This window comes from Nesoenas mayeri (genome assembly GCF_963082525.1).
Source record: "Nesoenas mayeri genome assembly, chromosome: 7".
NCBI classification, from domain to species: Eukaryota; Metazoa; Chordata; class Aves; order Columbiformes; family Columbidae; genus Nesoenas; species Nesoenas mayeri.
Genome location: NC_137551.1, coordinates 8,365,121 through 8,390,637, shown reverse-complemented (window position 1 = coordinate 8,390,637; position 25,517 = coordinate 8,365,121). Strand labels below are relative to the sequence as shown.

At 37.8% G+C, this 25,517-nt stretch overlaps 1 protein-coding gene across 1 annotated transcript; it reads right to left on the bottom strand.

The window, feature by feature from the left end:
- Positions 1 to 1,207: 1,207 nt before the first annotated feature.
- Positions 1,208 to 23,940, bottom strand: RHOBTB1 (Rho related BTB domain containing 1; the record flags this gene model as incomplete). The annotated part of the gene is made up of 9 exons (XM_080347623.1): positions 1,208 to 1,377; positions 1,892 to 1,997; positions 3,497 to 3,585; positions 5,325 to 5,475; positions 7,660 to 7,778; positions 8,220 to 9,187; positions 10,837 to 11,022; positions 23,288 to 23,391; positions 23,749 to 23,940. 9 exons carry the CDS (start codon positions 23,938 to 23,940, stop codon positions 1,208 to 1,210), a joined length of 2,085 nt encoding a protein of 694 aa, XP_080203749.1.
- Between the last annotated feature and the right edge of the window lie 1,577 nt (positions 23,941 to 25,517).

The following is a 25,517-nucleotide window of genomic DNA, read 5'->3' as shown; positions in this document are numbered from 1 at the left end:
TTTCTTGCACCACCGCTCGTGTAGAATTCCTGCCTTTCTGCCATCATTTTGCCCCCAGTTTTCTGGGAATACCTACTTCTGGGGAAATATATGATCTACTTTCAAATAATCTAACATTTTGAGTTCTACCTGGGAAAAGCTATAAACCAATTTAGATCAAACTGAAGTGATCTTGTGTGTGAAGACCTTTCCTCATTTACAAAATGCTGTAGGATTAGATAACTCCTACATGTTTGTGCAGCCCTTTCGTTTGCTTGCACTGAAGCAAAAAGGAATTCAGCATGATGAATGGCTGCATGGTTAAGATCCCACAGAACAAGGTAACTGCCATGCAGTAATTCAAATGCAAGCAGTGTAACTGCTTTTTGTATTCAGATCCATACTTGTATAAGGCTATAAATTAATAAGCCCTTCTAAATGATTTTAGAAATATTCTCTTTGATCTAGACATATAAAACCTCTGAATACTTAGAATCACTAGATTTTGCATGGCCCACATAGTCATAATTATTTGCACTTACATGGCAAATATTAGAAATACATTTGCCTGCAGTTGAATAGGTAATTATACTGCCTATTATTCAGCTGAGTAAAGATCAAGCGCTCTATATCTTGCAGTTATTGGATCTTATTCTAACCCTTTACTTTAGAAAGGGGAAATAACCATCTAATTATATTACCAGTGCACAGTACTTAGTTTAAAAAAGACAACCTATTCTAGGCAACTAGAATTTTTCCTAAGATAACTTTTTATGAGATACTCTAAAAGTGGTCTCTTATGACTGAAGATTGTCTATTTCACTGCACTCGCATAGTAAAAATAGTTAAAATCTAATTACAAAGCTGCTACATGTTTTTTTTTTGTGGTCTGTAAAATAAAACAGTATCCAGAATTTTATCTGAACAAAACACACCAGACAGTATAAAAATATTTCCCAATCGGAGATTGAAACATTAATGCTGGATTTTTCTTTTGTATAAAAAGAAATGTAATAATGGTAGACATTTATCTGCTTACTAGCCAAAAATATACATATGACTTCGAGGAGCTGTTCCAGGCTCACTTTCAGTGAGCTTGTGCTTTTGACCCTAGCAATAATAAATGCACACGTGGAACAAAGTTTCCTGAAAACCCAAACTACATCTTATTTCTAACAAGAAGACTAATGTCTGACATTGGCTATGGATTTCCACTTATTGTCTTTGTTCAGGCAACTACAGCAGAGGAATTCCAGAAGCACCACTTCCGCTTTGAATGATGTTTATTCAGTGCAACATCTTCCTTTTCTCTTTCTTTTTTAACTCGCTGGTAGTGATCTTCTTCCTTTAAATACCACACAGGCGGCCAGCGATGCCTCTCAAAATATTCTTGATTATCTGATTAAAAAGAAACAATCAAATCCCCCCCCACCAAAGCCAGTAAGATACAGAAATGCCAGAAATGTTTGCAAAAACCTCTGCTGCTAATCATTTACCCAGTCTCTAAATTAGCTGGCTTACTGGGGATTCCCACAGTTTCCTCATATGCCTTACTCACAGGGTTGAAAGACTTTGAAAGCAGTTGCACTCCAGAGGCCTTAGTCCTCCAAGAGTGTAAAAAAAGCAAGTCTTTTACAGAGTGCATTTTTTATCGTGGAGCCTGAAAATAGCTCTGTTCCTTTTAGCGTCACTGAAATAGGTATAGAACATAATGCCTGACCTAGAATCAGGCTAATGATTATGACCTCTCTTTTACAGATAAGAAGAATTTATGAATGCTACTCAAGATAGTGCAGAGGTTCAGTCTCATGGCTCAGCTATTTGAGCTCATCTTTGTCTTCATGCTTAATTAACTAGATTGGGAGAAAGAAGGGAAAACCTCATGAAAGTTGAGGGAGAAAACGGCCCATACCTGAAGATTTAGCTTTGATTTCCTTGCGGAATTTGGAGCAAACACTGTTGTAATTGGTGCAGATATAGTGCAAGCACCAAGCTGCCAGCTGGTTAGCATTGTGAAACTGTAAGGAAAAACACAGAGCTTATTGTTTCCTGAGGTCATAATTCATTTTGCATCCCCAATTAACAACTTGAGCTAGAATGGTCCCCAGCACTCTCCCAAGCATACAGGGGAGCTTTTGAGACTGAAGTGGTCTCTAGATGCCGTAGACCTTGTTGCACAATTCTGCTGGAACAAGCAGTGGCCCAAAAGGCTCATGAGTAGGTGCTCAGGATGTGCAGCATCTGGCAAACTGCATTCAGTCCCACACAGGATCTGAACCCAAGGCATGCTGGACCTGAATTTTCTGGTGTGATTGTACCACTCACATATCTCTTACCAGTTACTGCAAACCATGTTCTGAAGTAACTCCTGGGAAAACTATGCTTGTTGACAGAAATAAAGTATTACTGAAAGCTCAATACAAAATCTGGTACAAGCTTCCTATGGTAGTAAGGAAGCACAGCTATAATGCAAGTCAGATTGTGTAGCATGTGTATCTGTTTTGGCATTCTGACTGTCTACTATGATGTCAAGTTATAAACACATCATATTGATGTAAATAGTGGGCACAGAAGATATCCTAACTGTAGTTAAACATATTACTTCTGTCTTCAACCAGGAGGAAAAAAAAAAAAAAGGAAAGAAAAGGAAAAACATCCTTCATAAAATGGGAACTAAGTGAGCTGCCTTTTCTTGGAAGGGGTTCAGTCCTTGTTTTGCAACAGCATCACAGGTAATGCAAGAGAGGCACTTGAAAGCAGCTGCAGAAGTCTTGCCTGGTGGCCAGCTTGTGCTGTCTTTCAGTGCTACTTAACCCCCAGACTTCAAGACAAGCTGCAGCCAGACTCATCACTAGTGTGAAATCAATAATAATAAAATTTTAAAAATATTTTAGCTTGTACTACTGTATCTGGAAGACTGCCATAGCACTCCTTTTGGAAAACAGAGGTATGCAGTTAAACTGTAAGCTGGGGGCTCGCTCTTTATGTGGTTTCTGGGACTCAAGAAATATTGGAATATGTGTGAACATAAAATGGTAAGATTTGCACGCATTCTGAACTATCAGGTGACTGGCTCAGAGTAGCCAGTCTAAGTGTCAAGTCTAGGAATACAAGAAATGTTGCTTTTGCAACACAGGTCTAAATATACCTACAAGAATTGCATTGAAAAGAACCCAGGAATCATTCACCATTACAAAGCTGACCAGCTTCATTACACTGCATTTCACATTACTGAAGCACGGCCAAGAGAACGCGGAGCTTGGAAGCTCCACAATCAAGGAAAGCCGAAAAATATATTTGAAAGACATCTCCTCTGAGAATACTTAAATAGATGTTTCACCTTTTAACTAATGGAAAAACCGTCTTTAAAACAGAAGATAAAACTAAGTTTTATTGTCAGTCACTCTCAGAACTGCAGACCTTGAGCCACTTAGAAGCAACGCTCAAAACCAGTATGGTGATAGAAGCAAATCCTTCAGATGGCCAGAATTACCTTCAAAAAACAGTGCACACTGACCTGTGCCAATTCCAAGTAGGACAGTACTTCTCCATCTATTGCAACGCCGCTCATGGAGGCTTTTGTCAGCTCTTGTACTGCATGCTGTTCTGTTGGAGGAGAAAACTCATCACTCACATGGGAAACGGTCACATTTCAAGGTCAGATCATCCACAAGTGACAAAGAACCAAGAAAGCATGTTCTCCCTCCTCCTAGTGTTAACTCCAGCATTATGCAAGTGGCACATTCACCCAGGTATCCTGAGCAACTTCATATTTGGGTGAAGTCAAATTCTGGCCTTTAGAGTTGTGGCTGGAGATTCTGCATCATAGCTATATAAAGGGGCTTGCTCCAGTGGAGCACAGTCCATATGAGGATTTGCCACTTTGCCTCAACCCAAACTATTTGTTTCTGGTTTCAAACACAATTCTTATTTGTTTCTTATAGAAAGGCAGCCTGCAATTAATAACCACTTACAGATGGACAAAGTTCAGCAGCCACTAGTCTATCTCTGGCAGAACTGATGAGTGCAATATTCAATATAAATTAGAAATCCAGATCAGTTGTCTCTTTTGGGTAATACAAAAGCAGTAGCCAGGTTTTAGGGCAACAGTGCACTTGCCATTGCATTGTGGATTTCTTAACAATTCTACCCACAGCACTGATATAGAAAAGATCACTTTAGGTCCTGTTCAGATCCTCAGATTAGCCATTCCTAGGGATCCAGATGAAGGCTGATCAGCTCCCCCAAAAGTCACTTCAGTTCAAAAGTCTCCTTAAGCCTTTACTAGAAGTGCTCCCTGGGACCTTAGACATTTGAGTGTCTTTTGGGAAATGTTGTCAGCTGATTTGATCCTACTGAATTCAGTTGTTAGCAGTAGCCTTTGGACTCAAAATTCTTTCATAAAGAATTAAATAGAATGAAATATTCTTAATACTGTATGTTTATGCTGCAACTAAAAAAAATAACCAATGTGTGCATAAAATCAGGTAATAACAATTTGGTCTGTCAGAACCAGTGAAGACAAGGTATAGAGTCATGATGGACAATTGAAGAAGAGCTAGGATTTCATATGTGATTAAATTTTACCTAAATGTTGTCCTGTAAATATGCATAGCTTTGCCCCATCTGTCTCCCAGTTTTGGCCTTGGCCAAGTCTTCAGAACAATGCCAAGTTACATACTTAGGCAGAAACAAATAAATAAACAAACAGAAACCACAACCCTAGAGGACTGGGGCATGCATGGATTTAATTTTAAAACTAAGTAATATCCTATCCTGTAATTTCTCTCCAAATATGTGATAGAAAAGTTTTTCTTCCTGAAATAAGGGTTGAACTCCCATGTATATACCAAAATACCCAATTCCCATCTAGGCAGTTAAAAGGGATCCAGACAGCATTTCTAAAAAAGCCCATCATAATCTATATTAGTTTTGAATTGGCTCAGTTAGTCTCTTAGAATAGAAATGTATAATGGAGCACCTCATTCATTTTATAATGGAAAGCCTGGGGTCCATCCTGTTTTCAGGTAAATTAAAACAACAGAATAGATATTAGAAACCACAGGCATTATATCAATGCTAAAGAGAAGGTTTGCTCTTTCTTTTTTTTAAAGCACAGAATACTTGAATGTTCTGAAGTAATTTAGCACAAAACTAAAAAAGGCAAGACAAAGGCAAATACATTTTTTTAAGTGAAAATGTCAATTTGTACTACGATATTGCTTTCACCAAAAAAAGTATTTATTTTCTCTGACACCTGATAAAATCCGGTGCATTCTAAACCATTTAAAATATGTTTCAGCCATTGCAGAAGACGCTGCACTGCAGAGGCCACAAATTCTTACCTGCTAGAGCAACCAGGTGAGGAAGGCAAAACCTATTTGCCAATGCAATTAAGTCAAGTGTGTCCAGTTCCTGAGTGGCGGACAGTTGCTTGGTATACAAGTAATCTAAAACTGCTTGCATGGAAGTCTTGTTTATGTTGGGAAGAACTACCTGGAAAAGATATTTAAGAAAAAAGTCTCTAATAATTGAGAAATTTTCATATAGAGGCCATAATTAATTTCTGCTGCTTTGCTGGACTGACACTTTTTCTCTCATTTTAGAAATGCAAGAAAAACATTTTTCAAAAAATAAATTTCCCATTAAGGTTCAAGAAACTGCCAAGAGGTAAGCAAACCTCCGTAATCAGATCCTTTGGCAGTTTATATACAAGCAACTCTACTAAGTTACTAAATTGGACCCACATCAAACAGTGAATCTGTTTAATGCTTTCTAGCCTGTGAATGGACAGCTTTGTGGGATATATAAAGTGACTGAGCACTTCCCATGCCGAACCTCCCCTGGTAGACTTCTTGAGGAATGCAATCTACTTGCTCATGGTATTCTGGGGATTCTGAAAATAAAGGAAACCAAAGCATAACAAACCCCCCACCCCTCTCAATCTGTTTATAAATAGCCATTTTATCCAGGTAAATGATGCTTGGGAGGGGACTGAAAACTGAAGAAATGAGTAAAAAAAAAATGTAAACCATTTCTGCCACACACATGTAATTAAGTGTAACCACTGTGTCATGAAACTACGGCTAGGACAAAAGCTATCTAATTTCTCGCCAGCACAACCCTAACTCCATGTCACTGCAGGGAAACCTAAAAGAAGAGGAAGGAGAGTTAGAAAGCCTCCCTGTAACCTATCACTGTGGCATCTCGACTACAGTTTGCACACACAATCACTCCTCCAAACAACAGGGTAAAACTGATTGTTGCAGGGCTCAAGATTACTGCAGGTAAGTCTGCTTCCACCACCCAAGCTAGTCAATCTCATTAATTAGCAGTTTGTAACACAGATCTTCATAACTGCTGGCACTGAAGAATGCAACATTGTATTCTGAAGAACTTGCAGTAAAAAAAAAATGGCAGAGCAGAAAAATAATAATAAAATTATGATGAGGAATTAAATGTGCATGCAACTTAATCTGACAGCTTGGAAGTAGTCAGCACACCCTTCCTGCTACACAGGGGTTAGTTGTGCCACATAGCTGATCACTGACCTTTCAGGGGCTTGTGAATTTTTCTTTCAGCTCTGCCTGGATGGGTGGGATTCAAACCTGGATCTGTTAGTGCTAGTCTGTTAGTTTTCTTTTTTGGAAAGCAGTCAAAGGAAACCCTTCAATTCATATCTACCTATATTTTAAAACTTCCAAAAGCATTACTGATTGCTTTAAACTCTGCAAAATGGAAGCTAAACATTTTAAATTAGAAAGATGATCTAAGACTGTTAAGTTGATCATTAGAAACGGGCTGGTAGGAAAAAAAATGTATATTTTTCATTGCCAAATCAAACTATGTATTTTTAATGAACCACTTGTCGAGCTTGCCTGTGGGAAAGGAATTATGTTTACAGCTGTATTGGAAGAAGCAAGAAAAATCTAAATAGAACAGAACCTTCCAGAATATTAAATACAAAAAACCCTGAGCTTTTCATATGAACAAGACCCCTAAGTATGGAAAGGAAAAAGAAAATCAAAACAAAAATCAAAACCTGGGTATGGATAAGACACAAGAAAAAAATGTTAGCAGAGTACTGAGTATCTGAAACACGGACCATGAAGGCACCTGAAAATACAAGGCTTTTGCTACAAAATCTTGATCCAAAGCATTGAGATCTTTTATACTGTACTTTATACCTTCTTTACTCAAGGGAACAAGCTGATGCACTAGAGAATCTGAGCTTGGTTTCTACTGAAGTACTGTGATGTCAGCCTCCTTTTCTAGTTTAACACTCCATGTTTTTTAACCATTTTTTCCCTTTAATTTCTTCCTCAATGTCTCTGCTCCAAGTATTCTCTGTAATGCTTCTCCCCATATAAATTTATATTCACAGAACTTATTTTAAAGAAATTCACAAATCCATATTTTCTTTTCCCCTATATTTAATATTTTAAAGGTTTTCGGGTTTAAAACACACCCTCCAGCATTGGAGGAAGTTTCATGCCCTGCAGAAAAGATGTTATTCTCCTAGGCATTCTAATTTGATGCCTATAGAAGAAAAGCATCCCAGGTCTGCAAGGGAAGAATAAAGAATTATTGCAGGGATTATTGCAGCCCTTCAAACAGATACAAAATGATGCTTCCATCACCTTAAATCCATCAGATATTATAAGCAAAATGGACAAATACCTCACTGTTTGAGCTTTCAATAAATGATCCTCCAAACATAGCAGACATCCATTCACAGCTACAGATCAGCAGCGGCTTGTGGGCATTTATAGTTCCATCATCCAATTTAAATGTCACATCTGCCATGGGAACAAAGAAACAGGCATGCTGCAAGTCTGCGTTTAAAGTGAAACTGTGTCTGAAAAAAGTATGTTTCACCTGCACATTGTTAACAAAGGACTTCTTTCACTTCCAATGACCCCCACCTCAAAGATAACTCTAGCATTTTATATAGTTAAATAAAAAGTCTCACTTAAAAGGGGGATATTGGACATTCAACACTTTGGAAAATTGGGTCACTTACTTAAAAGCTTGTGTGTAGATTTCGAGAAAATCCCAGATGTAGATTTTCAACAGAATCCCAGGTTGGAACAGTTGGCCATGAATAGCACTCTAATTTTGGGCTCACCCCTCCTCTCAGAACAATGTAAACTGTCATAGTTTTTGAAGCCAGTGAAGCAACAGTAACATGCATGAGAAAAGAATTAGTGCTTTTCCTGTTAAAGCATGTAGTTACTTACCAGAAAATGTCCCTTTGCAAAGGCACTCTTTTATCCTATTAGCTTTTCTGACATGAAATGCTTTAGTAATCTCTTGATTCATGAAGGCTTCTTTATTCATAATATTCTCCACCATCATTCGCAAATCAAATACTTCCAAAATTTCAGCAATCTGAGCCAGTCTTGTGAGATCTTTTTCATTTTCATCTAGTTGCCCTGTGTATAAAAACTGCAAAACAGTTTTAAAAGGTCTGGCCTGCACAGAGGAATCCATTTTTACCACAGTTACAGGACATGTCCTATTCGAGACAGGATTCACTTGCATTTCTTTATGCACACTAACAAACCCCTTACCCCAGGATGACAGAGATTTTGCTGCAGAATTTGTTTCACCAGTTTTGAGTTCTAGCATGTTCAAAGAGCCAGTACTTTCTGGTGGGGGGCTTTTAACATCAGCAGATTTCAAAGATATATCATCACTGTCACCATTTGTCTCAAGGTAACTTGTCAGGACATCCTTATTTGTATTTTCTTTCTTACACTGTGTTTCTTCCAAGTCTGGATTTTCCTCACATTCCATTAAGAAAAGATCATAAAACTTTGAAGAGGAGGTAGCTAGGTAGATCTTGTGAGCAAAAATGTAGTCCTGTTCCTGGAGAACAAACATAACATCTGCACACAGTGGGCTGTCCAATAAATATCCAGCTTCATTCATGCTCGGAACAGGACACTCAGGAATTCTGATAACCGGAGGAGGGGCTTTTGGAGGTAGGAATGGAGCCTGAAGCAAAGGTTTTTGGACCTTCTTCAGATGAGATTTCCAGAACTGCAGGTGTCTTCTGGAGATCAGGGCAGCTCTAATTGCATTGTCAAACACATCTTTGATCCCAAACTGATCAAACACACTGGTTTCATAGTATGGTATCCCAAGTTCCTTGGCAACCTCTCTGCCCCTTTCTGGTGGCAAAATGTCTCCTCTTTTTATTGGCCTAGAGTCAAACAAAAGAAGAAACCTTCTCACACACAATGGTCATCAAAAAGTTACTTCAGAAAGCATAGAATTTTACAAAATGTCTTCATTCAAATGAAACAAAATATAAAATGAAGCATACAAAGCCCTTTGCAAATCTACAACTGTGACTCCAGAGAGTTTTAGCATAGCACATACTTATAAATTTGTTTGAGTTTGGTGGTGTCTTTGCAATGTTACTAAAACATGTAGAAATCATTTGCACAAAATGGACTAGGCCTTCTCCACGTTAAAGTGAAATTTACAGTAAAAAAGTTGATAGGATGCTTGAGAATTTTCATTATTTAAAACACCTCCTAACATCCCTTTCCACTCAGATATTCTGTTAGTATCTATCAGACATGCCACAGATATAGAGCTAAATATGAAATGAGAAATATTTCTTAAGCTTATGCTTTTTAAAGAAAATCATAGTAGTCTATGACAAAAGTGTAACTGAAGACACACTTCAAGAAATAGGTCTGTTTTGGCTGTAGAAGCACTGTAGGAACTCATTAATTTCCAGAGCAGTTCTAGTACATGACATAGGGTAAACAAACCAGAAAAAAAGTCTGGGCTAGGATCCATTTTCCCACCAAAAAAATCATTTCACCAGAAGACATGGCCCAACAGTGTGTTCTGTGAGCACAGCATATTGGGCAGACATGAGCTGGCACAGCCTGAACACACTCCAGACAACAGCTTGCTTTAGTCGCCAGCTAATAATCAGTTCAGGTGGCAGAAGTCTGTGCTAGACATGCAGAATTCTGATTTGATCTTTATTAAGGGTGAAATCAGAAAGGAGGATTGGGGCAGAGGAAGAATTTTGAGTTTTGAAAGGACATTTCCTTTCAAAGAGTCAACAAAAAGCCCACCCCTCCCACACAATGAAGAAATGTTTAATAAACAAACTTATGAAAATCATATTGTCGAGTCAAGAATTTGAACACAATGCAGAATTTTCCAAGAGCCCATGAAATATCAATTCAGCCCCTTTATGGAAATTTGTTACAATAAAGTCTTTAATTATGCAACCATTAATCCAGTCTCATTCAATTTCATATCAAAGGAGGAAATCAGAAGTGAGCAGGTAATTCTGGGACTGTTTTGCCCAAACTTGTGAATGTTTGTCTTTTGAATCTGGGAAAAACTTCTCCACTGTAACCCCAAACTCTCTTTTAATCTCAGAACTTAAAAAAGATTTGCAACCACTATTTTCTGCCATGATGTAGGATTATATTTACAAAAAATAATAACAGAGAATTAAGAAAACTTGAGTAGACTCTGTCAGTTGAAAACAGCATCTGACAGTAGTGACAGGGTAGGACATGATACACATGTTCAGATGGAGAAAGACATACATGAAAACCTGCAGTAATCATTATCTCCATATTATCATAGTGCTCAGGCACCCAAACAAATTTAGATGTCCAATGTACAAAAATACTGTGGGAAACATATAACAATTGTGTTTGTTAAAGAAATAACTAAAACAACAGAGTTAAAAAGAAGAAAGCACATACATTCTCATTTTACAAAAAACCCCTAGGCTCTATCATTTATCTTTTGAAAGTGATGTACCTGATTACCAAGGTGATTTTTAAATTCTTATTTTTGTTTAGACTTTACCTTGCCAAAGGCCGCCTGCCTCTGTTAACAGCCTCGAGATCTGCATAGCGGAGATCTAGTTGGCAGCCCACCAGAATGACAGGTGTGCGAGGACAGAAGTGCTTGATTTCTTGATACCACATCGTTTTCACATGATTCAAGGAATTAGGATTAGCAATTGAAAAGCACAGAACAACTACATCAGACCTAGAAAGGCAACAAGAAAACATCTAATTAAAACCCAACAAACATGCTTTCTGCTGTGGCTTTACCGATTTTCATCATTCCAGCTTAAAAGCTATCCCAAAAAAATGCACTGACACCCAGATGCCCGAATACATGTTGTTCATGCAGAGATTTGATAGAAGCTATACATTTCACCACAAAAGCATGGGAGCACAAATTCACATACCAGGGAAGCACTGCCCCTCTATGCTGAGAGATGATCCCTGCACCTATGAACAGAGCACTAAGAAGAGGACTTGCCACTCTACTTTTACACTACAGTTATTCACAGGCCATCATTGCTCAAGAAATAATTCTGCTGACTGGACACCTAAATTGCAATTCAAAGATCATTTGTGCTTAGGAAACAGAAAGGCGTTATGCAAAACTTCAGAACAGCCACGCTGGCAGACACAGATCACTTCTGAACTTGTCATGGAGAAATACCTTTACTGCACTGCTTTAGACATTGAGGTGGTCTCCTTTGCAATGGCCTTTGCACAGCAATTTTCTGACATCTTTAATAAATAACCTGCTAGAAGGTCAAACTACTGCTGAATGGCCGCTTCTACAACATAGGCAAAAATACACATTATAATGAAAATAAGGGCAGTAAAGTGCAGAATAGGACAGTGGCTTAAATCAGAGTAAGCATGACAATATTTGAAGGCTTTTACAGGTTTTAAGCAGACAAAGAGTACTTCACTAAATAAACTTGCTTTATAAATTGTAAGTATGAGGATTAAGGCTGACAGTTCACCCACTAAACCACCACCTCATTCTTGTCAGAGCTAGCACCCTGAGGCAGAGAAATGCTCGAATACTTGTATCAGGACATTCCTAACTTGGAGCAATTTCATTATTTATAAACTGGGACGGGATGTTACAAAGCAGTTCTGAAGCTCTTGCATCTCTCATGGGAAAAAGAAAAAAAAAAAAAGAAAAGAATTTTTAAAACTTGAATTGAAACTCTTAAGAAAAATTGAGGGGAAGGGACATTTTGAGGAGGCAGCTTATTGCTACAGAATTGTCAGCAAGATAATCCCAGCAATACCATATCTATATATCTCTTCGATTATTCTTTAATTTAGCACAAATGTCTTGTGTCTGCAGTTCATGTAATGCATAGAGCAGCAGCAGTGAATCTTAACATCCACCTTTTAAATAATGAAATACCTCCTCAGTACTGCTGCTTTCTGCATTTCACTGAGGACACAGATATATCCAGCAATCTAAAGATAGCTGCATACAGTACGGGTACTGCTGTGAGCATAAATTTGATGCAAGAGAAATGCTCCTGCTCCAAGTTTGTATCTTGTATTAACTGCAACACATCCATCATATCTAGAAACAAAGGCTTTTCAAACTGGATATTTATCTACTAAATAGCAAAGTGGTAAGCAACTAATACACTAGTCTTCTACATAACAGGCAAACATCCTTTAAACTCAAACTTGCTCTATTCAAGGTCACACAAGAGTAAAACCTAGGCCCTAGAAGACATATTCTTAGCTCTCAGAAAGGAGAAATCAATGTACAGCTAAGATTTAAAAAAAAAAAAAAAAGGAAAGAAAGAAAAAAGTGTTACACATATTCTAATCTGGTCAATTCTTGTTTAATTCAAGATCATCAGAACTGCCAGAGAGGCAAGCATTGGCTGGCCTGGCTGGCCCTAACTATAAGCACCTTAGAGAGACAGACTGTCTTGCGTACTTTAGAAATTAATACCTAAGCCAAGTAATTGCAGTCACGAGTATCCAACCCTCCTGACTCTACAAACTACAAGACACACATCACATCTCTGAGAAAACCAAAAGGAAACAGAGCTCCAGCAGGAGTTCACAGGCAGGAGATGACAATAGCCCCACGCCAGTGCTGCTGCTGCCCGGTGCTGGACTGGCCACAGCCGTGGGCTCCTGAGAAGAGCCAGGGATGATCTGTTTCCTTGGACAGATAGGCCCAGCCTAGCCAGCAGACTGGCCCCAGCACAGCCCTGCATGTGTTACAGCCCTTGCCAAGGCAGTCTCACATTTTTGCCACAGAGCTGCATGCAGTTCTTGAGCAACTCATCACCTCTGACCTTCCCTGGGCAACCATAAACTGTGCTGTGGAAAGCTGGTTTCTTCACATATAACTCACAACACACATAGCATTGCACTAACAGGATCTTTCCATCCTACTGCCTTCTGAATGAAGTGAAAAACAGAATAAAGAGGTAAACAGATGTGATTTGCATATTATTTATCCTGTCTTAAAACCTAGTCTTCCCCATAAAATGAATATCCTGAGAATTCTGTACTGAACAGGGAGAAATAGATGGCCCTGTGCCATAAACAGTATAGGTGGGAAACTGGGTAGTGACAGAGTTCACATACTGAACCTGCAGCACCACAGCTGAGTTTGCAAGCTCACGAAAGACATCCACCTTATCATAATAAATTAAGTTTTCATTCAAGTCATAAGCATGATTCGCACTATTAGTACAAACTGGAGACAGTAATGTATAAGGGAAATTAACTGTCTACATAGGACTGTGAACATTTGGGAAAAACTGTCCTTTAGAAACTTTAATTAAAATACCTACCATTCCTTTTAACGTCAAAGGCACATTCACAACTTGCTAATGCCTCAGTATAAATTTTGGGTTGACATTTGTTCATAAAAGCTAAAACCTGTCAGGTTAAATAATGCATTAATATTTCCCAAACATTAAAAATGTACCCACATTATTTTAATATTCTCAGGGAACTTAAAAGCATAGGATTAAAAAAAAAAAAGTATTGCCATTTAGGTGTGATTTGGTTACTTGGAGAATGAGAAAGGATGAATACAGTTTACTTCTGCTTTCTTCTTTCTCTCTGCAGCAATATATTCACAAATACAAGCTGTATTTTTTTTTTTCTAAAAAGAAATTTCATAACCATTTCCCAGTAAAATTCAGGAATGATTCAAGAAACCTTTTCATAGACTAGAATACCAAAAAGTACTTTAGAACTTCACCATCATATTCCTCCTAGAGTACCATTAAATTGAGATGGGCAACAGATAAGGTACTCTGTGCATTTACCTTTGTTAAATACAACAAAAGTGTAGGATTACTCTCAATGGGTATAATGATGGTTTGACACTGAGGTATCACAAGAAACAAAGAAAAGTATTACAAATAATTCAGCAGAGAGAAATGGTAGTTTGGATATCAAACACATCATCTTGTAGATTCAGTGGTACATGTTGGATATGCGTAACTTACATTCTGCTTTTCGTAAATTTATCGGAAGAAATTATGAATCATCTGCTCCTTATTTGAAACATCTGAACATACTTAAGTATCACCAAAACTCGTAACTTCTGTGTGACTTGCTCCAACATGTGATCAACCACCAGTGAAACACTCCGCATCACCAATGTAAGAAAACAGGTTTCTTTGCTCCAGACAAGAGAGAACACAATGTAGATGTGTAGGACTTGGCAGGTGGAAAAGAGGAACAGATTCTCTCAGATGAAGGTGAATCAACCACCACTCACACGTTTGTCACTTCTTGGCTCTCCTGCGTTGGAGACTCACATTAAAGTGTAAGAGCAGCATAAGAGCACTTCAAATGCTTCCCTTGAAATCTCAGAAATAATTCCTAATGCAAAACACACACATCTGAGGACAACCCAGCTTTGTCTAAATATAGTTATGGACTACCTACAGGATGCTTCTGCAGGCAAAGGAGGAGCCTTGCCACCATTCCAAAAACAACCCAATAATATGGGTACTAGCTCAATGTATTCAGCGACATTTTGCCAAACTCGAATGAGAAGAACTTTTGATGGAAGCAGCCACCCCTTTTTAGACTTCAGAGAATGAAGAGAAACCCTCTAGAGAACAAAATCTCTGGCAGGATTCAGCTCATGGTGTGCTGCCTTCCTGTGAGCTCCTAGTGGGTGAGTTATGGACTGTGTACAGAGAGCAGTCCAAGTCACTGCTGAAAAATAGGCACTATCAGCAGTAGTCAGGCTGCAGGTAACCACTGTAACCATCTGGAAGTTATTCTGCAATTACTACAACAAGAAACTCATAAGATGGGAGAGAAAAAACAGTGTATCAGCTATGTAACAAGCCTTTCTGATGAAGCTGTTAGAAGCAGCAAAGAAGTTAACATTTTCTAACTACAGCTGTTTCATGTAACAGAGCACTCAACTGGTTTAAAATGGAGATTTTGAAAGAGTCATCTGCTTACATGCTATGTATGTTTCAAAGCTGGTGTAATGAGCTGCTCTGCAGATGTACCTACACACCATATTGCTGATCCATCTCTCAAAGAGAAACTGCTACATGATTTTCCATCTTCCTTAATACTCTTGTTTTTGACACAACTTCAAGCAAAAAGCAACATTAAATGATTATCTCATATATTCTATGGCAAGCAAGTTTAAAAATTTAATGTTTCATAGTCTGAATCTAGAGTTACATACTGTGGTGCTGGCTGCAGATACGCTAATGCAAGTTTATGTCTCCCTAAAGAAACAGGCTGCCTTCTGAAAGGTACACACCGTATTACCTAGGAAGATGTTGTTCCCTCTGGTTTATAATCTACAAGTTACTTGGAAAACCCACTGCATGCAAGAATTGCTGGTCACATGTATGGGCTATCTTTTGCCATATCGTCATGGAATAATACTGTTGGGTTTGGAAAGGCGAAGAAATAAAGCTGTAAAGAGTACAAAATGTGAAGAAGAAATATCTCTGATCTGGAAATGAATGCAAGGAAAGAGGGAAAGGAGAAAAAATGAACTGTATTACCATGCTATTCTCATCTTTTAGAAGAAAAGTCAAAAGTACATATTTTGTTTTAGAGAGCTTAAACAAGACTCAAGAATTAAATCTGGCAAAATCAGTTTAAGGATAGACAAATGATATTTTAGTTAACAAGAACTCTGTTGCCCATATTTAATCAAATCAAACTTTAAGAATAGACTTGGGAGGGAGGGAAAAAATCCAGTGGATTTTTCCTCATATAGTCTTTATTTTTCACTATTTTTAGATATCAGCTTTCTCTGAGAAGAAGCAAGATTGAAGCAAACTGGTAGACGTTCAGGGTCTCTTGACTTTACCAGAACAGCTAATCCTTAGACATTTATTTATCTATCGATAAAAAGTTGGTTTGCTTTTACTACTTCTGCCCTCATTTTTTCCCCTACAAATGTCCCATAATTTTCCCAAGGTTCCTCAGACATCTGCATCACAGCAGAACTTATCCCACTTGAGGCCAGAATTTGACAAGAGCTCTCTTTGAAGTCAACCTGCACAGTCCTTCAGCCACCTGAAAGGAAAGATTGTGTAGGGCAGCAGCCTGAGTACAAATACCAACTCCCAAGTTCACACACACAGTAGGTTCAGGCAGTAGAAGGCCATCTAAGAATTAAAGTGAGAAGGCTGAACAAAACCCTGCTACATCTCCATGTCAATCCAGATACATTCTGAAGAGAGAGATTCACTCAGTTATACAACATTTTTCATGCATGCATCTCACTGAGCTGAAAAAAAAAATTGTGCAGATAAGCAAGGCTGATAATGTTTTAACTGGACTCAGTTTTTAGTAAATGCAGTTGCAGTCATCACATGAAATGAGAAGAAATTCATTAAGTGACTGGTGAGCATAACAAAATGACCTGAAGCCAGAGGACTTGGGTGCACATACTCAAAACAGATGAGAGGCTAGGAAAACTGAAATGCAGGGGGTGCCTGGCATGTGAAGAACTGAAGATATCCATGTAAGGCAGGGCAAGACCATGCAATGCCCTGGATGGGAGCAGGGGAATCAATTAGTTCTATACTTTACCGAGAGCAGTGAAGCTTCTTAAGTACTGGTGTAATGTGCGAAACTTTCAAAATGCCCTGAAATATATTCAGATTTTGTGGTGAGTAGCATGCATCTGTTTCTAAAATATCTGTAATGTCACTTTTAGTTGGAAACAACAGTAATAGAAAGAAGATAAATCTACCTTTAAGAAAATTGCATATTTCAAGACTGTGCTTCAAAAGTGGAAAGAGTTTTCCCACACACTCCTTACGAACAATATGTCATTCTTAAATGTTAAGCATTTCAAAATCTCTTCTATTTCCTTTGAGGTGTTCATGGGAAAACAGTGGTGCATTTATAGAGAATGAGAAAAAGTGTTTTGATATCACAAAGAATTATTAAAATACATCATTTTTATTGCAAAAACCTCTAAGAGCTACTATTTTTGTACAAATGCCTGACCAGCAATAGTGCTAAAGAGAATACCAAAGTTGTGTGGAATAATGTAATAAAAGGAAAACAATTTTATTTTTAATTTAAAGCACAACTTGCAGAGGTTTGGAATTTGGATTATTTTATTGCTGGTTATAAGAAGTAAATTCACCCATAATTCTGGTTTAGCATTTACATATGAAAATTTCCATCCTAGTGCTAAACGGAACTTCGCAGGTTGAAACAGGCTGCCTGCAAGGTATCTTAGCACAATTCTGGGCCAAATTTTGCCAGTAGACTTGGTAAAACTGTCTTTGGAATCAGGTATGTTTGCACTATACACATCCACCATAAAATACCAAAACGTGCCTCTTTTTCTTCGCTGGAGCAGAGATCTCAACTACTGCATTTCTAACCCAGGATCAAAAATTCCATGATAAATATAATTCTAGAGATAGCTAATTGAGGCTGAAATACTAAAATATTCTTGTGTATCACATGCAAAGTTGGGTTTTGTAAAAATAAGACACAAAGCCTGAACACCAAATCAATGGAGAAGGATGAAAGACAATGACAGAGCAAGAGAAGGTACAGGGGTAGCTGGAACACATCTGATCAACCCAAAGCACACACCAAAACTCACCATATCATACAAAGGGACTGATAAGAATATAGCCATAAATGGTTTTGGAAGACATATCTCAACTGACTGCGGTGCCTGGACAGCAGTCAGAAAATAAAATAATGAGAAACAAATTCACAAAATGATGGGAAAACCAGAAACATAGAGAAAGGTGGTCTTTCCAAGCTTTTTTTCTGTTATTATAAGGAAGCAGTTTACTGATGAGATCTACATGCTATCTGGCTACAGAGGACCAACTAGCTTTCAAGAAAGATAGTGCAGAAGCATAAATGAAAGAAGAAATGAACCCTTTCTTTACTCCCAGTCCCATCCTCTAAAAAAAAAACCACAGGAATCTATGATCAATCAGAAAATCTTATTGAATTTAAAAGAAGAGACTTAGTCAAAACATCATCTGAAGCAACATATTTAGAAGAAAGAAATTATTTCAAGGTATGTGAGGGATGTAAGGATGAAAAAAACCAACCCAATCCAACAAAGAGAAAAAGGAAGATCCAAAGCCAGGTTCCAAAATTCAGTAAAAGGACCATTCCTTATACATACTGATAAAGAACATGGATAGGAATCCAGGGACAAGACAAAGAGGCAAAAATCCAGAGAAGATGAAAGAATTATATGGTCTGGTTTCTATCCAGTATGAGAGTGACTTTTGGAGTCACAGAATACATGAAAACTGAACATTAACAGATGCTAGATGCATCTCTTTCTCTGGAGAGAAAATATGGATTTTCATATTTTTTTGCTTTCTTTGAGCTATCACCAAAACCAGCCTTGTCCTCCTTTTGTTTTTTTTTTAATTTATAAAAATTGGCAAGAAATTTTAACTGGCAATTTGATCTTGCAAAGTTATTAATAAGAGCTCAGTTTAAAATAGTTAAATCTGGTTATGCAGAGTGGTCTCCATACGAGATGCGTGGGAACGGTTCAAAGCTGCATCAGGGGAGGTTTACACTGGACATGAGGAAGCATTTCCTTACCAAGAGGGTGGCCCGACACTGGAACAGGCTTCCTAGAGAGGTGGTCGATGCCCCAAGCCTGTCAGTGCTTAAGAGGCATTTGCACAATGCCCTTAATAACATGCTTTGACTTTTGGTCAGACATGAGTTAGTCAGGCAATTGCCCTAGATGATCATTGTCAGTCTTTTCCAACTGAGTTAGTTCCTCTCCTCTCCTCTCCTCTCCTCTCCTCTCCTCTCCTCTCCTCTCCTCTCCTCTCCTCTCCTCTCCTCTCCTCTCCTTTTTCGACTATTTCCTCTGTGTGAGGAAGTCCAGACTGAGATCCTGAGAACCCTGGAGCAGAAAAAAGCTCAAGAAATCCACCTAGCACCTATTCACAAAGAAATAATTCACTAAGATCAAGATTTTAATGAAGAGTCACTTTCCAGGTTTTGCATTTCCAAAAGACCCTGATGTTGCTTTGCAGTATTTTAGCACAGAGTGCAAATGCCCTCTTTCCACTCACCCACTGACTTAGGAGAGCAAGGGAAAAAGGAAAATTATGTAATTCTACAAATAATATTTTATACATACTTTTTCAGTTCAGTCAAGGAAGGAAATCATCATCACCATTCTTTAACAAAAAGAAACAGGAAACAAAACAACCCTAAAAACATTGACGGAAGTTTCCAAATATCAGTGATAAACCCCCATGTTATTGACCCTTTTCAGCAGCGTTCCAAAGGTATACTTCTATGGATTCAACTACATTGAAGTAACTGGTTATGGGAATTGTAATCACAGAAAAAGACAAATGCATGTGATCCTCTGTGTACATACAATACCCACAAACAAAAAATCCATTCACAAGAGAGGAAATCCTCTAAACATATTAACATTTGAAGAGGCTCTGTAAGCAGTCTCACAGCAAGGCTCATTCACATTTGAAAGTCATGATGAAAAAGCTGTTTTCTGTCCATGCTGTATGAACAGATTTTGTTTGGTCTACAGCTCATATTTAAGTTGCAAGTAAATAAATCATCGTAGCTGAATTAACTGACAAACCAGATTCATGATATTGAGAATAAATATTTGATTGGGACTGAATTAAGTCTTTGCAGTTTCGTGCTCATGTTTACACATACTAGAGTTGCATGTATCAAAACCCAGGATATATAGGATATTAATAAAATTGTAGTTAAACATGTTTACCTGAAAAAATAAAAAAGGATGCAAAAGGCAAATAAGTGCAAGCCAGTCTTTATCCCATTTTGCTTTTAGAATTAGTTTGAACACAATGACATGTTGACACTCTCACTCAAAACCAGATTGGACAGAAGGACAGAGGATAATGAATCCTGACAAGCTGAAATGTAAACTAAGATGTTTTCATGTCTTTATACACGTAAATGTGCCTTCCAGGGAAACTGGTACATAGTAACAACTTGAGCTTTATATGAAGTTCCCACCTTATTTGAGGGCTTAGAGAATACAACAGCACTCAGACTAGATTGTTGGTAAACAAAGAGGTGAATAGGAGCTGGAAATCAACACACTAATCATAACAAAGACATCGTCATTTTAGAAAATTTTTGAGTGATTTTATATCAAATGAAACCCTGTGAGACAATATCAAAAAATGACTGTTTGGCAGCACGTAGAGCCTATGCTGAGCTGAACAGGATACTTCCAAAACTAAATCACACTCTAGTCTAAGGAAAAAAAAAACCATGTCACAGTATAAAAAAAACTACGACAAATATTTCCACAAGTCCCTCCAGCCACACCCCCCCGCCTCCCTTAAGCTATCAGAACTGTTTGCCAAAGCTTGTGGAGGATTGTGATTATTAAACTAAACCGCACACAGCAGAATGCAAGCTGGATCTCACTCTCCATTCCCCCATTTTGAAGGATGCCAGTATAAACACTAACTATTCCATCCTCAGTGGCATTCAAATATGTTTCTTTGTTTCTGTCACACAAAAGATAGTGGAAAATGTGTCCCTTTTGAAAAACCTCCTGTCACATTTCTGTGTGTGAAAAACAAAGAATTAAGAAGGATTTATCTTTGCTACAAGTCCTACTAACTGTTCATCATGTCACCTATAGCATAAACTATTTATGCAACATTTTGTAAAACTGTATGGAACAATCTTTTCCAATGAGCAGTAGGTGAATTAATGACCTGCTGGTTCTTGTTACATCATATTTAAGACAATAAAAGGTCTTGGCTGAGTGTTTGGCTAAAATAAACCTTCCCCTGCACAAGAGGCATGTGCATAAAACAATTCTGAAGGGAACCAAATGGTTACATTATTATATGATCCTTCAGACAATCAGAAACATGGGGCATTGTAGGTGTAGCCTTGAGCAGTTTGGCATAAAATATGCCTCTCACTGTACTGTAAAATTTGACTCATCTATGAGCAGACTGTAGTGCAACATAAAGAGGTGATTTAAAATCAATTCTTATAAATGTGAACATCCAATACTGGAAATTTAAAAATGTGGAAATAGATAAAATACTAAAGAGCTAGTTTCAAATGAAACATTAATATCTTTCAAAACAATGCAGTACCTTATCAGTGATTACAATTAGGAAATTTCACAACTGAAATTCTATTGATAAAATAGTTTCTTTGGAATTTTCAGTTAGTTTCTCCATTAACAGACCTGTGGAAAAAGCACTAACAGAACAGCAGGTTTCCAGAATGGCCTTTTAAAGTTGATCAGGGTATAACAAACATGATTTTCTACATGCGTTCAATTCTGCTCACATCATAAATGAATCACTGTGTTCATATGCTTAAGCCCACGAGATCTCAAGTTATTCATGTCCTCCTTGGCACTTGCAGGATTAGAATCTAAGTACGTTGTTTCCCCTCTCCCATCCTGTCAGTAAACGTGGGATCAGAGTTCAGAACATGCCTGATTTTGTTCTCCTAATCTCTAGTAATCTTCTCAGTGACACAGTATCTGTTGCAGAATATCAGGAGGCCACATCAAAGAGGAACAGTTAGTGGAAACTAAGTTACATCCATATATATCGAAGCAGGCCCTGTATGCTGTCAAATATTAAAACAATATCTATTCATATACTCAAGTAGCACTAAATACTAAGGTCAATGTTACCTTAAAGTCAGAACCTTTCCTCACTCACAAAGCTTGTTTAAAAACAGTACAGGTTGTGTAGCCCAGATGTGTCACTACTTTAGATGCTGAAGCAAAATTCAAGGTAATTCATGACCCTGTGAAAACACAACTAACACAGTGCCGTATACAAAGGAAGGTTTGTACAAACTGCCATACAGAGTTTTACAGTGTGAAAATTCAACTAGTGGATTCAACCAACAGAAACCTCTCCAGCAGTTCTAAGGGGTGGAGAACAGGAATGACACTCATCAGTTGTTTCATCAGGTAGCACAAAGAAAACGAAAACTGTAAGACAGCACATCTTGGCAACATGGAATCCAAAGCTGGGACAAACACGTGGCAAAGGGTGTTCCCAGTTGGAAACAAAATAGAGATCTGTCTATGGAAGTTTGATCATCTGCAGTGACTGAAGCAGCTATGAAAAAGACCATGGCTTTGCTCAAATATCTGTCCAAAATCCATCTTCACCTTAATATTTGTCCAGTGCAGGTCATCTGTTCTCATTATATATGTAATCAAATGTCTGTTACTCAGCTGTTCTGCTATCTGTACTGCCACACCACCAGACCTAACTACCATTGAACAAAACAGAAAAACTATCACTGGCTTCAGTCCTTGTCAAAACTGTGCTGAATTCATATTATACACATGAGAAAAGTCTACATCACATTCATTTTATCATTTGTGGTGGTGGTGTTTGGGTCTTTTGTTTGTTTTAATAATTTCCAGGTTTAATCATTTGTTCACTAGCAGACACTTGATATTTATAGAAGCAAAACTTTTCCTTTCCTCAGCTTTAAGAAAATAGAGAAAAGCCTCACCTATCATGCAACTGGCTCTGCTCTCAAGAAGTTAGCTGCCCATTCAACATCACAAGTTTTAATAAAATAAATATTTAATTGAGTAGGAGTGATGTTTACCAACATGTCTCCCTATTAGTTGTTTGTTAGGTAATTATATCATACACTGCTTACACAGGCAGGGAATGCTGATGTTTTGTAAAACTACAATCTTATTTTGGGGAATGTTCTTTAAAATTCAAAATAATACAACAGTTTTGGACAGAGCTTAGCAGGCTGTTCAAGGAAATGTAGCATAGTAAAACTATGCTGCTTTTTAAATATTTATATCTTTTTAATCCTTGCAGCAGATAATCCTCTTTGCAGTAGTCAGGAATATGAATACCCTTGATGGTTTTTAAGTCCTTGCTTTTCAAAATTAAGATTTGCAATTTTTTTCCTGCCTTATAATTTTACCACAAGTATTAATTAAAATTTTGCCGGGATCAATTTACCTTCCATAAGCAAAGCGCCTGTCTTTGTGGTGGTCCCCAAATGTATCCCACAGCCTGAGAGAAACACTCACTTCATCTACTACATCTCTTGAGCGTTCAAGGACCTAGAAGAGAACACACATAACATTCTCTTGCCCTCCATTAAACAAGTACATTTAAAATTAGCCCCATAAGAAGGTCCAAAGCATAAGAGACCAAGAGTCTCCTACATATAGTTTTCAGTAAATGCTGTATTTTATGAAACAGGCAGAACATGTACCTTCATAAAAATAGGTTTGATAAAAAAATTACATTGGAATGAGAGACTTGGGGACACGTGTATCAGACCATGGCTGCAGTATAGACAGCGCACAAAGTACTTGTGAGCTTGTTGCTGCACTCTGACAAAGAAAGGCTTGCCAATAAATCATAGCACAACCTCGCAGCATGTGCTCTGCATTTTGTGCACCTGCAGTCCTTACCTCTTGGCAGACACGGTACTGATCAATGGCCCAGACGGTTGGTACGTGAGTTGCCAGCAGCTGATACTGGGTCAAGGTTGTATTGCACGCTCTTGCACAAATTAGACGAGTCTTTCCCACTGCATTATCTCCAACCACCACACACTTGATAGTTTCAACGTTGGGTCTTTCGTAGTCCATGTCAGCATCCATTCATCAAAGACTGTAACAAGACATTTAGATTTGTTTTCAACTACTGTGCAAAAAGAATCCTACTTAGAATCACAGCCTTCCACTTCTTAAGAGATGCTTGAAGAAGAAAACTCTTAAGGAAAAACCTGTAGTAAACTGTACCAAAGTAAGCTAGCTGTTCCTTTAAATACTGTCCAGTTATGTAAATGCATGACTATTTTGACCACAGTTGTTTCATGCTGTTCACATGCTATTTTCACTTTGGTTTCTGTAAACACAAGCCTGTTTGCAGGAGGTAGATCTTGGTGAAACAAGGACAGCTAGCACAAACTTACCTCTTGCTAATACTTTTTATGCCAAGAAGGAGAAAAGACTGGATACCTGTGAGTTTAACCTGCAGGATTCCAGTATACACCTGCCTTCTGTAATCTTGCCCATTCAGGATTTGATTTAGGGCTGTCCAAACAACATTGCCAGCAGCAAGTCACACAGATGATTTTAGTTATGTGCACACAATAAGACTGACTTGTAAGATGACTCCAGAGACTCTGTTCTCTGCAAACCACAGCTCCCATCATATCCTGCATGTATCACACACTTTTACTTTTCCAAGGAAAAGTTTGTACAAATTATGGACTAAAATGAAACCAAAGAGCTCAGCAAGAACTTGCAAATATATTTAGTTATATCTACAAATTATTTTCCATATGACACCAGAACGTGAAGAGAAGGAGATTTTTGAAGATATTAGCCTCATGGAAAGTTATTATTGAAAGTATTAAATAAATATTCTATGGCAACATATTGAACAAATACCTGGATATGAATGCAAACTAGAACAAATTTATATTTGAAAAACTAAAACCAACTCCTGCATGTTTACTACAGTCTGTCATTTTCACATGAAGGAATGTGGAATCATAGTTTGATATATTTGATTTTGGTTTTCTAATGTCTAATAGTCTGCTGAGCAATCAGGTCTCTGCCAGAGAATTGTAAACAAGAAGGGAGAAGAGGGAAAATGAAAGGAACAAACGTGTCCAGGAAGGCTTGCCTAATAATTATTCCCACAAGGAAACCTACAGCAATTTAATTGACAAAACACAGGTCATCATCTGGAGTGAAGGTGTCCTTTTTCCTGAGAAGAAAGAACTACAGATAGAGAAATCAAATTATTTGTTTTAATACCTGTTTTAATATTCACATCTCATTTGCACATAAATATAGAATATATATTAACTGTCAGGCTGTTTAAAATAATAGTTATAAGCTGGTTTGGTGTACATTTTTCACTGTCAGAGGACATATGATCTGAATTAAGAAAAAGCATGTTTAGTAATTACTAGACAAACACTAATTTTAACTGTATTCTTTCATTACTTAAAGTGATGTAAAGCAAGAAATCAAGTGTTAGAAATAAATGTTACCCATTTGTTTAAAATGTTGAGTATGGACTGCATGCTAATTGCTATAGTGGCTAACGTACAGTTATAATCTTTATTTATGTGTGGATGGGAGGAGTTGGAGACCAAACAGACAGCAAGATGCAAGGGTGAATTTATGCCACTACTGTGTCACACTGATATATTTTCAAAAAC